Source organism: Psittacula echo (genome assembly GCF_963264785.1).
Source record: "Psittacula echo genome assembly, chromosome: 4".
Taxonomy (NCBI): Eukaryota; Metazoa; Chordata; class Aves; order Psittaciformes; family Psittacidae; genus Psittacula; species Psittacula echo.
Genome location: NC_137738.1, coordinates 116344561 through 116357699, shown reverse-complemented (window position 1 = coordinate 116357699; position 13139 = coordinate 116344561). Strand labels below are relative to the sequence as shown.

Here is a 13139-nt window from a genome sequence, read left to right as displayed (position 1 = left end):
TGCTATATGTGTTTATATAGTCTTTACATATACTGTGTATACTAAATGAGAGAAGTTAATTCAAAGCTTAGTGCTTTGTTAAGTTAAAGTGGATATTTTTCTGCCTTGAATGTAGTTTGATTCCTGTTCTAACTGGCATGTAATTATAATCTCATCTCTGAGTTTACATTTTTTCTTCTTTCTCTATGTAGGAATTACTTCCTTCAAAGAAGCCATTTTATCTTATTCCAGGATGTTACCAGTGGATATCAGACTTCGAAACTTACAGGTGTACAAACTTCTTCAGTGTGTTCACCAAAAAGATAAGAAGCAAATAGGAAAGCTGGTCCAGAATGGATTCCCAAATCTCATTAATTTCACAGAGCCTATGGAAGGATATAGTGCCCTTCAGTTGGCCTGCATTAGAAATGACATTGACATGTGCAGCTTCTTGCTGGAACAAGGAGCTCATCCAGATGTCCAGGACAAAATGGGACGTACTGCAGCAATGAAGGCAGCTGAGTTAGGCCATGAGTTCATTTTGGATATATTAGTAAAAGCTAAAGCAGACATGACTGTTGTGGATAATGAAGGGAAAGGTAAGTAAAAGGGAACCTTGTCAGATCAGAAATACCATAAAATGACCCCTTACTGTGTTGCACACTTCCTATGTATGTTGTGTGCCATCCATAGAGGGGAACTGTGGTCGAGAGTAGTCTTTACAGCTCAGCAGAAGCTATGCCATGGAAACTTTGGTGGAAATAATTCTCCCTGAGCAGTCTATGCCTATAAGTCTATGCCTTTAGGTCTCTCTAGTACTTATCTGAAAGATAACCTGTGACGGAAGGTCGCTCCTCCCATGACCTGTCATACTAAATCCTGATTTACTCCCAGAAGTTCTGGAAGTAAAGGCCCTACCTAAACTAGAAGTCTTTTTTGCATGTATGTGCCCTCAGAAAAGTGAACTGGTCTCTACTGAAGGATTTTGTTCAGCTGTGAAGCTCACAGCCTAAGTAACCTTTCTACTAATTTAGTATCGCACCATAATCCCTGGTGGTTTTCTTTGCAGGTGTTCTGTTTTACTGCCTTTTACCTACAACACGGCACTACCACTGCGTGCAAATTGCCTTGGATGCTGGTGCAGATGTTAACAACTGTACCACTGATGGGAAGCCTGTATTTCTACAAGCCTGTGAGCAAGCTCATGATATTAAAGAAATATGTCTGAATTTCATGGAAAGAGGAGCAAATCCCAGTGCAGGAAACCCAGTATGAATATTTACGTAACTAAGAACATATATAGAGAAGTGTAGAATAGTTACCAGATGACTATAGAACCTTAAATGCTCACATTAAAATGATGAAGCAGTGACAAGTGCTTAGCTCTGTGGCCATGCCTATTCCCTTCTTCTGCATCACCCTTTTTGCAGGAGCAGGGATTAAGTCTTCTGCTTGAACCACATATCCTGAGTTAGATTACTGTAGATTAGACTGCAGTTATTTTACAAACATAAAGTGTAACTGGGCCAGCTCTTAGGAGCTGCAGTTTGCTGCACTTCAGTGGTGCAGGGCTGATTTGTACTTTGCCTCCATGTGCTCTAAGGGTTTCAGAGTTGAAATAATGCTCACTAAAAGGTGAGTCTAGCATGAAAAACCTGATGGGGGATCAAGGCAGGAACGAGCCATAAGAAACTATTTTCATTCTTCTGTACGTCCTATTAATTTATTTATTTCCTCAATTTAACAAAGACCTGAAGGATGGCAGCTCTGTGCTGTTGATCAAGTCAAGCTTTCCCTTAAAGCCACCCATGGCTCTTCCTTTAGTCCTGGATTTGTAGTTATACTTCCTAGCTTGTAGCTATAGAAAACCCAGTGTTTAGACATCTTTCTCCCATCCTTTCACACACATCCCCAGACACTCAGTGTACTTAACAATATGAGAAACCTGCTTTTATTTTTGTAATACGATGGGCATATATCTGATCACATAATAGGAATGATTTGCTAGAAAGATAGGTAGAAGGGAATAGCATATGGTTCAGTAGGACAATATCCATGGCTCACTGCTCTCTTTGCCCCTCTGTAGAGTGCCAAGTCAGATATTCTGTGTTGCTATGGGCCAGTATGGTAATAGCAGGCAATCCCTGACCCAAGGTGTGCTCTGTTCTTGGAAGGGTCATCAGATCTACCCAAGTCAGCCATTATGAAGAACATAAGTACTGCTGATCACAAACATACCCTGTTATCTAGAAAAATATATATATAAATATATTAGAATGGAAACTTTTCCTCACAGAACAGCAGTGAAACTCCCCAGTTATTCTGTCTTCCCTCTAGCACTCCTTATGCTTTTTTAATGATAAAGGTAGGATTTTGTGTTAAGTTTTGTAAACATGCATGAAAGCATGTTTACACATGCACACAGGATAAAGGATTCGTTAACTAACGAATTGATTTTCATAAGGACTATTCAAGAGATTCAAGCTACTAATATATCTAAGTCACTGGGATTTGTCTACTCATGCTTTAGCAGCATTATGGTTAGATTCTTAAAGTTTACCTACAAGCATCTTGGAAATTATTAGTCTGGTCTCCTTTTTATAGTAATACCTAAAAGGAAACCTTTAGTTTTATGCCACCTTGAAACAAGCAGATCATATTGTTCCAACCTGAATTAGCATAGGAAACAAACTGAATTGCTTTCTTGCTACCTTGCAGGCTACAGGTCGCACAGTCTTAATGGAAGCTGCAAGAGAAGGTGTTCTTGAGCTGGTGCGTGGTCTGCTTGAGAGAGGAGCTGATGTTAACCAGTTTGACTTTGAAAGACAAAGTGCTGCACATTTTGCAGCTAAAGGAGGCTTTTTTGAGGTATTACTATTTGTCGTGTTAAAGCATTGCTGCAAAGCCAAACCTGGGGTGGTTTTTTCGTTTGTTTTTTTTGGGGTTGGTTGGGATTAGGTTTTTTTTGAGTCCAGTTCATCAAAGCCATCAAAAGCAGCTTCTTTTTAAATATCAAAGGGAATCTGGCAGTAATAGAATCTCTGTCATAATTGCAGAGCCTTTTTTGCCAAGGTATCTCCAAGTATGCTAGTGTGGCTGGCTGGTGTGAACAGCTCTGTTGGAGACCTTGTTTCTCTCAACATGTAGCATGTCACAGCTGTGTAACTTAGATGAAACATTACCATTACAAGAGGGGCAGATGCAAATGGCTGCAATTAGGCAGTTTCTTCCTTATTGCCCAAATAGTCTTCAAAGTACATAAAATTACGCAGTTTTGATTGTGCATGCATTGTCAGAGTTACTTTAAGACAGTGGCCTGCAGTGAGGTGGTGTCGAGGTTTAAGCCCAGGCTGTAAATCAGAACCACAAAGTCCACTTCCCCCCCCCCCCTTTCTTCCCTCCGCTCCTGGAGGGACGGGGAGGAGAATCAAAAGAATGCAGCTCCCACGGGTTGAGATAAGAACAGTTTAATAACTAAGGTATAACACAAATCACTACTGCTACCACTAATAGTAATAATGATAAAGGAAATAACAAGGAAGAGAATACAACCGCTCACCAACCGGTACCTCACCCCCACCCCGCAGTGATCCAGCCCTTCCGGGCACTCTCTGTTCTACATCCTGGGCATGACGTACTGTGGTATGGAATACCTCTTTGGCTAGTTTGGGTCAGGTGTCCTGTCCCTGCTTCCTCCCAGCTTCTCCTCCTCCCTGGCAGAGCATGAGACTCACAAAGTCCTTGGTCAGTCTAAACATCAGTGTTATCAGCTCTGTTCCCAGGCTGAAAGTCAAAAACACAGTGCTGCTACAGCTACTAAGAAGGAGGAAAAATGACTGCTACTGCTGAACCCAGGACAGGTGGCAGGAACAAAGATTGTCTTTGGTGTTTATAACAGAGCAAGGTCTCTATTTCCTCCATGAAATAAGCTGAGTACTACAGAAAACATGAAATATTACGTGTGCATTGATTAGCTGGGCATGGGAGAGAACTTCACTAAATAAACTGAGAATATATGGTACTGCATGTATTTGTAAATCATTCTCACACTTCCCTATCAGAAGGAACACACCAGATTTTGGTGGTATTGTCTGTTTTTCTAGATTCTGACGGTTATTTCAGCTTATAATGGAGACATGGGCCTGATTGCCATGAATGGTAACACGCCGCTTCATTATGCTGCGGAGGGAGGATTTGCAAATTGCTGCAAGTTCATAGGACAAAGAGGTACATTAAAAATAAGTTACTTTGCAGCTGTCATGTACATTTTATTTCTTTGCTAAAGGGAAGATTTAATTTGGGCATCTATGAAGGATTTGACTCTTGGGTATCATGTGACAAATGTAATTCTCATTAAGAAGTGCCTAACATAGGCTATTGTGATTTATTTTTACACATGTGGCCAAGATAAAACCTTTCTCAAAGGAAGCAGCAGAAACATCATGAGTTTGTATAACTCAGAACTGGACTGTTTTAAGTGGTTCTGCTTTTAGTTGGGTTTAGATGTGTTGCATTGAAACTTCCAACAGAAATGTAATTTTTGGTTTGCTGATCACTAAACAAGATAGATCTCTGTAGTCATAGGGAAAACTTCATGCCCATGGGTATTCAAACATACTACAAAGCAGCTGTGATCATATTCTAACTTAATCAGATGATCATAGCACTTCAAAAGGACCATGCAAACTCCTGCATTCTGTTCTTGTGAGTCAAACATTTAGCTAGTGATCCAATGCCTGATTGCAAGGTTGGGGTATAGAACACTGAGTGATACTTTAATCTTAGTTTCTTTCTTTTTAACCTTTATCACCACTTAAAAAATGTAGTTTCCACTGAATTTCTGCCTTCCTATACTTATCATGAATGGATGGATAAGTAAAGCACGTTGTCGTGGTTTAAGCCAGTCGGCAAGTCAGCCACGCAGTTTCTACTCCCCCCCCCCCGGAGGGATGGGTAGGAGAATCGAAAAAATGTAACTCCCACAGGTTGAGATAAGAACAGTCCAGTAACTAAGGTATAACACAAATCACTGCTGCTACCACCAATAATAATAACGATAAGGGAAATAACAAGGAAAGAGAATACAATACCACCTGCTGAAAACGAGCCCGACAGAGCAGTGAGCGTGCCCTTCCGAGTAACTCCCAGTTACACCCCCGGGCATGACGTGCTGTAGTATGGAATACCTCTTTGGCTAGTTTGGGCCAGGTGTCCTGTCCCTGCTTCCTCCCGGCTTTCCCTCCTCCCTGACAGAGCATGAGACTCACAAAGTCCTTGGTCAGAGTAAACATTCTGACCAGCAACTGAAAACATCGGCTTTATCAGTATTATCCCCAGGCCAAAAGTCAAAAACACAGCGCTGCACCACCTACTAAGAAGGAGAAAAACTGACTGCTGCTGCTGAACCCAGGACGCACATGCTGCCCCATGAACCTCCCTTTGCAAAACAAATCTTCTATCTCCATTTATAGTTAAAACAGTATAAAACTGTAGACCTGTGGCAATTAGTTGCATGTATAGTACAAGTCTCTTATATACATAATTAATTATGGATTTTCTATATAATTAGGAATTCCACTGCATTGTGGAATTGTGTCCACTGATTGCAAAATTTTGTCCATATTTTTAGGCTGCGATCCTACATGGATTAACTTGGAAAAAAAGACACCAAGAACCATCGCCAAGGATGCTGGTTTTCAAGCAGCAGTATCAGAATTGCGTAAAATTGAGAAGACCTTTGCAAAACAGTCCAAAACTCAGGATGAGGAAAACCCCCAGTGGGCTGTGAGGCTGTATGACTGGTCCTTAGAGCACCAGGCTGCCCTCCGCAAGACATTGGAGGCTGTTGACCAAGGAGATGGGAAGGTCACTAAAGATGATTTTATAGCCCTTATCCAGCAGCACTGTTCCTTTGTGGACACTGAACAACTAGAAACTATTGCTAAAATGCATGAAGGACATCAGGCTGATGGAATCGGCATTGAAGACTTTTTTAAAGGGTCTAAATACTTGCCAAAAAACTATCTTATCACATCCTATGGACCCAAAGGGAAGAAGGGGAAGAAAGGGAAGAAACGAAGAGGCAAAAAAGGCGTCGCTGTCCCCGTGCCAATTTGTGTTATGCCGAAGAGTGCATGTCCCCTTAGAGAAGATGGTTTCCCTGTATACATGGTTGAGGCTATCCAAAATCTTGCTGACATCTCCCGTTTTAACCGAGACCACCCATCTGCCCATCCTGTGCACGATGACCGTGCCTGGTATATAGATGAGCCAAGGAAAACGTACATGAACGTTAACTACCTTGTCAGAGAAGCAGACTTTCTGTCTCTGCAGAAAGCGTTTGAGGAGGGTGTGCACTTAGACATAAAAGATCAATATTACAAAACACCTTTGATGGTTGCATGTGCAAGTGGGAACATAGTTCTTGTGCAGTATCTTCTGGAAAAGGGGTAAGATCATTTCAGAGATTTTTTTTTCAATTGCTATTTTGGAGAGGCTTTCAAAAGCAAAAATTTCCAGCAAACATTTGGATGCAACAGACCATGGTTTGGTTTTTGTTTATATAACTTTTAATACTAAAGTTAGTTCCATAGGATCCTGAGTTACGGAGGGTTAGTTTATTATTTTTGACATTATTAACAGGGAAATGGAGACAGCCAAGAGGTAAGTTCCCCAAGTCTGAAGGTTTTGGGTGCTTAGGCTCTTAGCATTTTGATCAGAGGCAGAGTGCCAGTCACAACTGTGGTCTCTCATGGTGCATCCTCAAAACTCAACTCTCAAAATTAGATGAATGGTTTTGGGGAAATCTGGTTCAAGTGACTTGCCTGAAATAAGCAAGGCAATCCTGGATAAAGATGCAAGAGTTAGCAAATTAATCTAGCAAATTAATCTCCACTACTTTAGTCAAGTGTCACAAGACAGCACTGGAGTCACATCTCCTCATGTTTAACAGCCCTAGAAATGTAATAATCTTTTAAAATAGTATCAATTTTGAGGTTTTTAAATTGACAGAAGTCAGAATATGGAGAGGAAGGTTATCAAGACAGTGTTTAGCTTTGCATCTTTCAGTAGCGTGGACTTTCAGGTACTTCCAATTTGACATTGGAGTGTAAATACTTTTTACAATATAACCTCTTCAGTACAGTATCACAAATCCATATCAAATAGAAACAAAACATTTATCCAGAGCTATGGAAAGCACTGAGGTTTAAACATAAATTGGTAATATCTACTTTCTGTCTTGTTCCAGAAAGACTCAGAAGTAAGTTAAATTTGAGCTTAAGGCAAATTGAATGCTTCATCAGGAAAAAATATTAAGTCAGTGCTGTGTTGATGCTGTTCCTTTTGATTGGTTTGTTTCTGGTAGAACGAAGTTAGCGAAGAGGATTCAGGGGCAGAGTATTGGTACAGGTGTGGAGGATGGGTTGGGAGAGAAAGTGGAGTAACTGCATATTTTAATGAGAAATACAAAGGCAATGAACACTGCATACAAATAAACCATAAAGGCTGAGCAACTGAAAGATAACAAAGGCGAAACTGATAGGTGTGGGGAATTACTGGGATAACATCTCACCAAAAGCAGAATACTGAAAAATGTTAAAATTGAGTAAAGAAAAACAGATGAATCTGTTCTTTTGATCTAGAGTTAAATATTAACCATCTGACCTGAAGAACAACGAGCTATCCCTGGAAGCAACTCCATAATTTTCTTCCTTTTCATTCCTTCCATGTCTTTTGGGAAGACATCAGCTTTTTGTCCTTAGATCCAATGGGACAGCAACCCTAACTCAATTCAGGACCCCTTGGCTGTTTTAACTACAAGGCACAAGTAACCCGCTCTGCTCGAGTACCGAGGAATCCCCTCTTGAGGCTTTAACCCACTCTGAACCCACACACGGCACACAGATCTGGGCATGGTCATGGTCTGTGCTGTCTTCAGAGATGTGAGGGAACAATATTTCTTTCCTTTTAACACCTTTAAGAGGCTCTTGTGACTGCGGTTCCCCAAGCCTTTGCTTTTGCATGACACCAGCCCAAAAGCTTACAAGGCAGCAAGTTGCTAAAGGGCTGATAATGCTTTTCCCCTCAGCTTCATCCAAAGGCAGCAGGTTGCAAATATCTCCTCCAAACTAGCCCTTGCATCCTCCAGAACATACCAGTTTTAGCCTGGGAGCAGAAACAGATCTATAGTCCAGAAACACAGTGGCTGAAAAAGTTCTAAAGGCTCAGATTTTGAGAGACTTTCTCTAACTCACTAAATTGGCAATTTTTCCACCTGCTCTTGGCCCAAAAGCATTCTTTTATGAATTCCTTAATCTGTTTTTTTGCCATTATCAGTGAAGCTGAAGCACAAACACAAGCAGCATTTTAAAGGACTATGGTGTTTGAATGCCTCTTTTCCTCTGTACCTGTGAAAACCTCCATGTAAAGGACACTGTGTTGGCTAAGAGGGAGATGTGATCACCACCCAGGCACACTCTTACAATTAATATTCCATGACAAGCCATATATTGGATACTAAAATGGCTTCAGAGTAGCAGTAGCAATATGAAAACATTCACATTGAATAATGCCATTGCAGGGGGCAGTTAACATTGCTTGTGTTGACATTCCTGTATCTAGTAGATAGCTTCATCTGCCACTTCTCATGTTCTTTTGTAGGGCTGATGTAAATGCAACAGACAATTTCATGTGGACTCCTCTCCATCATGCTTGCTATAATGGACACCTCGATATTGCCAAACTGATAGTGAAGGCTGGAGCAGCAGTGGATGCACCTGCAATGGGCAATGCAACCCCACTAATGAGAGCCATTGAGATCTCCAGACTGGATATTGTGTATTTTTTACTTGAAGAGGGTGCAGATGTCCAAGCTACAAACAGCAATGGTAAATATCAACATCCCCAAAACAGGCCCACTTCCTTACATATATCCATGTCTTATTACAAAGCCACAAACAAAACTAAGTTCTTGGAATGCTTTGAGAAGTGTTCTGAATTTATGATAGCTGTCAGGACCAGAATGAAGGTAAAAGGCACAATTGGTTTCCTACAGTATGGAATCACTATTGTAAGTAGTCAGCTTTCCAGGGTTTTATGCTTCTAGAAAGTAAAGTAACATGATTAATTACATGATTAAGAAGTCTGTTACTCCTCACAAGATATATACAGTTATAAGTGGCTTTAATGAATAAAATCTATCTACTTTTTAATATTATTTGATGGAAAATTAGATTTCAGTTGTGGCCAGTGTGTACCCTGCCATCCATTTAAATAATTTAGTTTTTATGCACAGGCAGCACAGGTTAAAATATTTCTTGCTGCTTAGCATGTAAATATTACTCCCTGAGAAAAAGTACTTAACAGAAAAACAAATCAAATTGATACTGAAGTGTTACCTCCTCACAGCAGATCCCTCATGCAGTGTTATTTCCTCTCTTTTTGGAGTAAATTAAACAGCATTTGTCACATTTTAAGCTCTTGCTGTAACAAAGGAAGCAACATTGCTACATAATGAGATTTTCCTTGCCAAAATGCCTACTAGGTGAAACCCTGCTTGTAGAAGGTATGTGTATTCCTTATTTCTGCGTTGTTCTAATTCACACAGCAGTTTAGGCTCACAACTACTTTACAGCCACAGCATCTCACCTTATAAGATCTGGAAGAGTTTGTCCTCTGTTAAGCCCTGAAGGTTTTCAGTGCCATTTAAACCATGGGGCTTTCCCTTGACTCCTTGCCAGCCACAGAGCAAGTACTGGAAGAGGTAGAGACCTACAATAACTTGGTCTACATTCCTAACCTTGTACTGTGCTAACCATCTCCTAGTGCTAAATGCTCTCAGAAGTCAAAATTGCAACCTGTAGGACCAGTATATTAAGCTGCAAATGTCAGAACATTCAGAGCAAAGTTACCACTCAAAGAATTCCTGCAATACTTGGTTTCAAAGCTCATTTCTGTAAGGCTTTATTTCTGGCAAACAGTGCAGATGCCTGCCAGTCCTCACATGATGTCAGGCATGCTGCTGGCACACTGAATGGTTAATAGAATAGAGGCCTAATTAAATTCAGTTGACCATGGTTTCATTATCCAGTTGAAATAACAAAGAACCAAGGTTTGTTTTCATGGCTTATGCAAGTATTTATTTTTTTAAATACAGGAAAGAATCCTCTGGATATTGCTGAAGTATTTGCAGATTCTAGAATAATTGATCTGCTCCAGAATAAACTGGACAATTTGCCAGAAGTAGAAGAAAAGAAAGAAAAAGCTGTGAAACCAAAGCCATCTTCTACACCAAAGCCTGCAGAGGAACAAGCTGCAAAAAGAGAGGTATGAAAAATAGTAACAAAGGATTGATTTGCTAATAGTTAGTAGAATGCTGCTTCCTTTCATTTGTCATCCATGTCTCTCTAAAGCTATAAATCATGCAGTTTTGTTAAAGTATTTTCTTGCCAGTACTATTACTTGTTCATTGGTTGAAATTTTGACATATTAATTATGTGCACTTCATGTCTTTCACAGTCCCACTTAAGAATTGTATCCTATGTTACTGATGGGACACAGAAAAATATTTCCTCTTTTCCCCCTCCTCGTGAAGTTTACCATCATCCAGCTCTGTTGTAAATACCAAGCAACCTGTAAGCTTAATTTCTTCAAGGGAGCACCTGTTTCTTCACAGATAAGACCAAGGCCCTTCAAATTAGTAGAAAGGTCTTTTTATTCTGCTAACAGAACTCATTTAGGCAATATTGGGCTCACTGACTTCTCATTTCCCATCTTGTCTCTTAACCTTCCTCTTCTACTGTTGACACGAGCCCTGTTTCTTAAACTCTACACTGAATTTGGCTGTTGAACTACTGAATGCTTTTACAGCATACTCAGGAGCCTTGAGCACCTTACAATTGCCTTAGTTCAAGCAGATATAGCCTCTGTGACCACATCCTGGTTCTCTTACGGTGGATGAGATCTTGATTTACCAGTGTTACTTGTTAGTCAAACCCACGATGCCATTTAGGGAAAAAATGCAATTGTAGCTACATTGCTGGAAGTATCCTTCAGCAGTCCTGCCCTGGATGATGTGGTAAGTATTTCACAGTAGCTAAATATTGGTTACCCCCTTTCAAAGATAATGTGAATGTCAGGGGTAGTGTGGGACTTTGTTAGGCAGGAGAAAGACAACTGTAGGTGCTAATTTAGCCATGACCTGGCACAGGAAGGGATCACCAGTGACACTAGGTGGTTGTCTCAAGTCTTGAAGAGCAGTTAATGTTGTAGTGTCCAAGGAGGAGAGTCATCCTCTTTGAGTCACAATTTTTGGTTATGAAATAAATAGCAGCTTTAAGAAAAGCAGATTCTGAACAGATTCAGAAAAATACACCCACAGGAAATAGAAAACAGAAGAAGGATCTGAAGATGTAGGATGTGTGCCTTGCTTCTGGACATGATGTATAACTGGTAACTTCTCTTTCAGTCTTCACAGATATCACTGGCAGATGAAGAAACATCCATTCCTGAAAAGTCAACACAACCCTTTAAGGACAGTGTTATTTACCTGAATTCTCTGATAGCGAGTGGTGCTACCAAGAAAGAGGACATCACATTCAAACCCAGAAAAGTATGTACAGTAGCAAAACACAAGCATGGTTTCACATTAATGGAAAGGTAGACCTTGCTGTAGATCAAAACCCAGAATAATCTGATGAAACAACTTCACAATTCAACTAGCTGCTTGTAGATGACATGACACAGGCTAGAGAGATTGCCATAGAACAATAGTAAATGAAAGAGTCCGCATATGTTTATGTGTATTTTATGTATATACACATGTATTTATATAAAACAAATTATCATGGAAAGCAAGCCCTTACCAGGTTTTAAAATAGGATTAAATTAGACCCACAGTAAAATTACAAATGCCACTATGTTTATTGTATGGATTTTTGCATTCCTGCACTTAAAGGAGTCCTTGTGCATGGGACCAGCACCAACTTCTAACTTGCCTTCTCAATTAGTTATCTCATGAGTGCTTAAGTGACATTTACTGATCTGAATGGATCACTAAATATTTACTTCGTTGAGTTAGAATACTGAAAATATAATTTTTATATTAAGGACTTGTTAATATTCATTCAAGAATAACCAAAAAACAGACCACAGAGAAGTAATATTTTTTTTCCCCCTCTGCTTAAAAAGGAGACCACCACCATTGCTGACAGAGCAGTTTTGTTTAGAGGTTATTTACCATTTCCTTAAGCTTGATTTGTGCCAGTTTCTGCAATGGTCTCGGGGGAATAAGGCTACATCATCAGTGACTCTATGACTAATTACAGTTTTCCACTCTGAGGATCTTGGGCCTGAGTCAGTCATTCTAAACAATTAGCTTTGGATCATCTTTCCTACTTTAACCCTCATCTGAGCCTATGGAATGTTAGAGATTGGCAGCAACAAGAGAATGTTCTGCTTATACTTCACAAATTGTTGTGATATCTTCCACCACGAGGCCACACCATTTTTCTTCTATGCCTCAGGATGGAAAGAAGTGCTAGAACATAGCTCTCTTAGGCTCACAGTATCATCTTCATACCTCACTTGCAGTCCAAAATAACTACAAATATCTTTATTTTGTAGATTTGGGCCCCTGAAGCCGCAACAGAGGAGCTAGTAAGGAAGCATGAATGGCTCCGTGAGCACTCTGCTTTTGATGGCTTGTCAGCAAGCTCTGCAACCCCCTTTGACAGAAAATTTGTGGAATAAGCACACCAGACAGAAGAAGCTACTTCAGCATATATTTTGAGGGGATAAATATCTAAAAGGCTACTCCTCTGCAAGGAAGGAATCATGCAGTGCTCAGTAAATGCATCTTAGTTACGATTAAAAGAAGGTTGTAGCAAGTTTTTCCTCTAGGTTATGTTGCTCACATATAATCTCTTGTTAGGGGCTTAGTCTGGGAAGAGGTTTATCCTCATGTGATTCTAAGTCTTGGAGCTAGCTCAGCATATTTCATGGAATGGCTGCTGTTAGGACTCAAACGTCCTTTATCTTTTTATCCTTTTAAAGATATGGCTTTAGGAGGCTATTTTTCACCCCAACATAAAACTTATTCCTGGAAGATACATTACTCTTTCTACTAAAAAGATATTAAATATAAAGACAAAGATAGCATT

The 13139-nt window shown here is 40.1% G+C and overlaps 1 protein-coding gene across 1 annotated transcript; it reads left to right on the top strand.

The window, feature by feature from the left end:
• Nucleotides 1-232: 232 nt before the first annotated feature.
• On the top strand, nt 233-12729 carry ANKEF1 (ankyrin repeat and EF-hand domain containing 1; the record flags this gene model as incomplete). The annotated part of the gene is made up of 9 exons (XM_080615969.1): nt 233-578; nt 1049-1248; nt 2698-2847; nt 4083-4206; nt 5609-6428; nt 8641-8867; nt 10136-10305; nt 11447-11590; nt 12604-12729. 9 exons carry the CDS (start codon nt 233-235, stop codon nt 12727-12729), a joined length of 2307 nt encoding a protein of 768 aa, XP_080472095.1.
• Between the last annotated feature and the right edge of the window lie 410 nt (nt 12730-13139).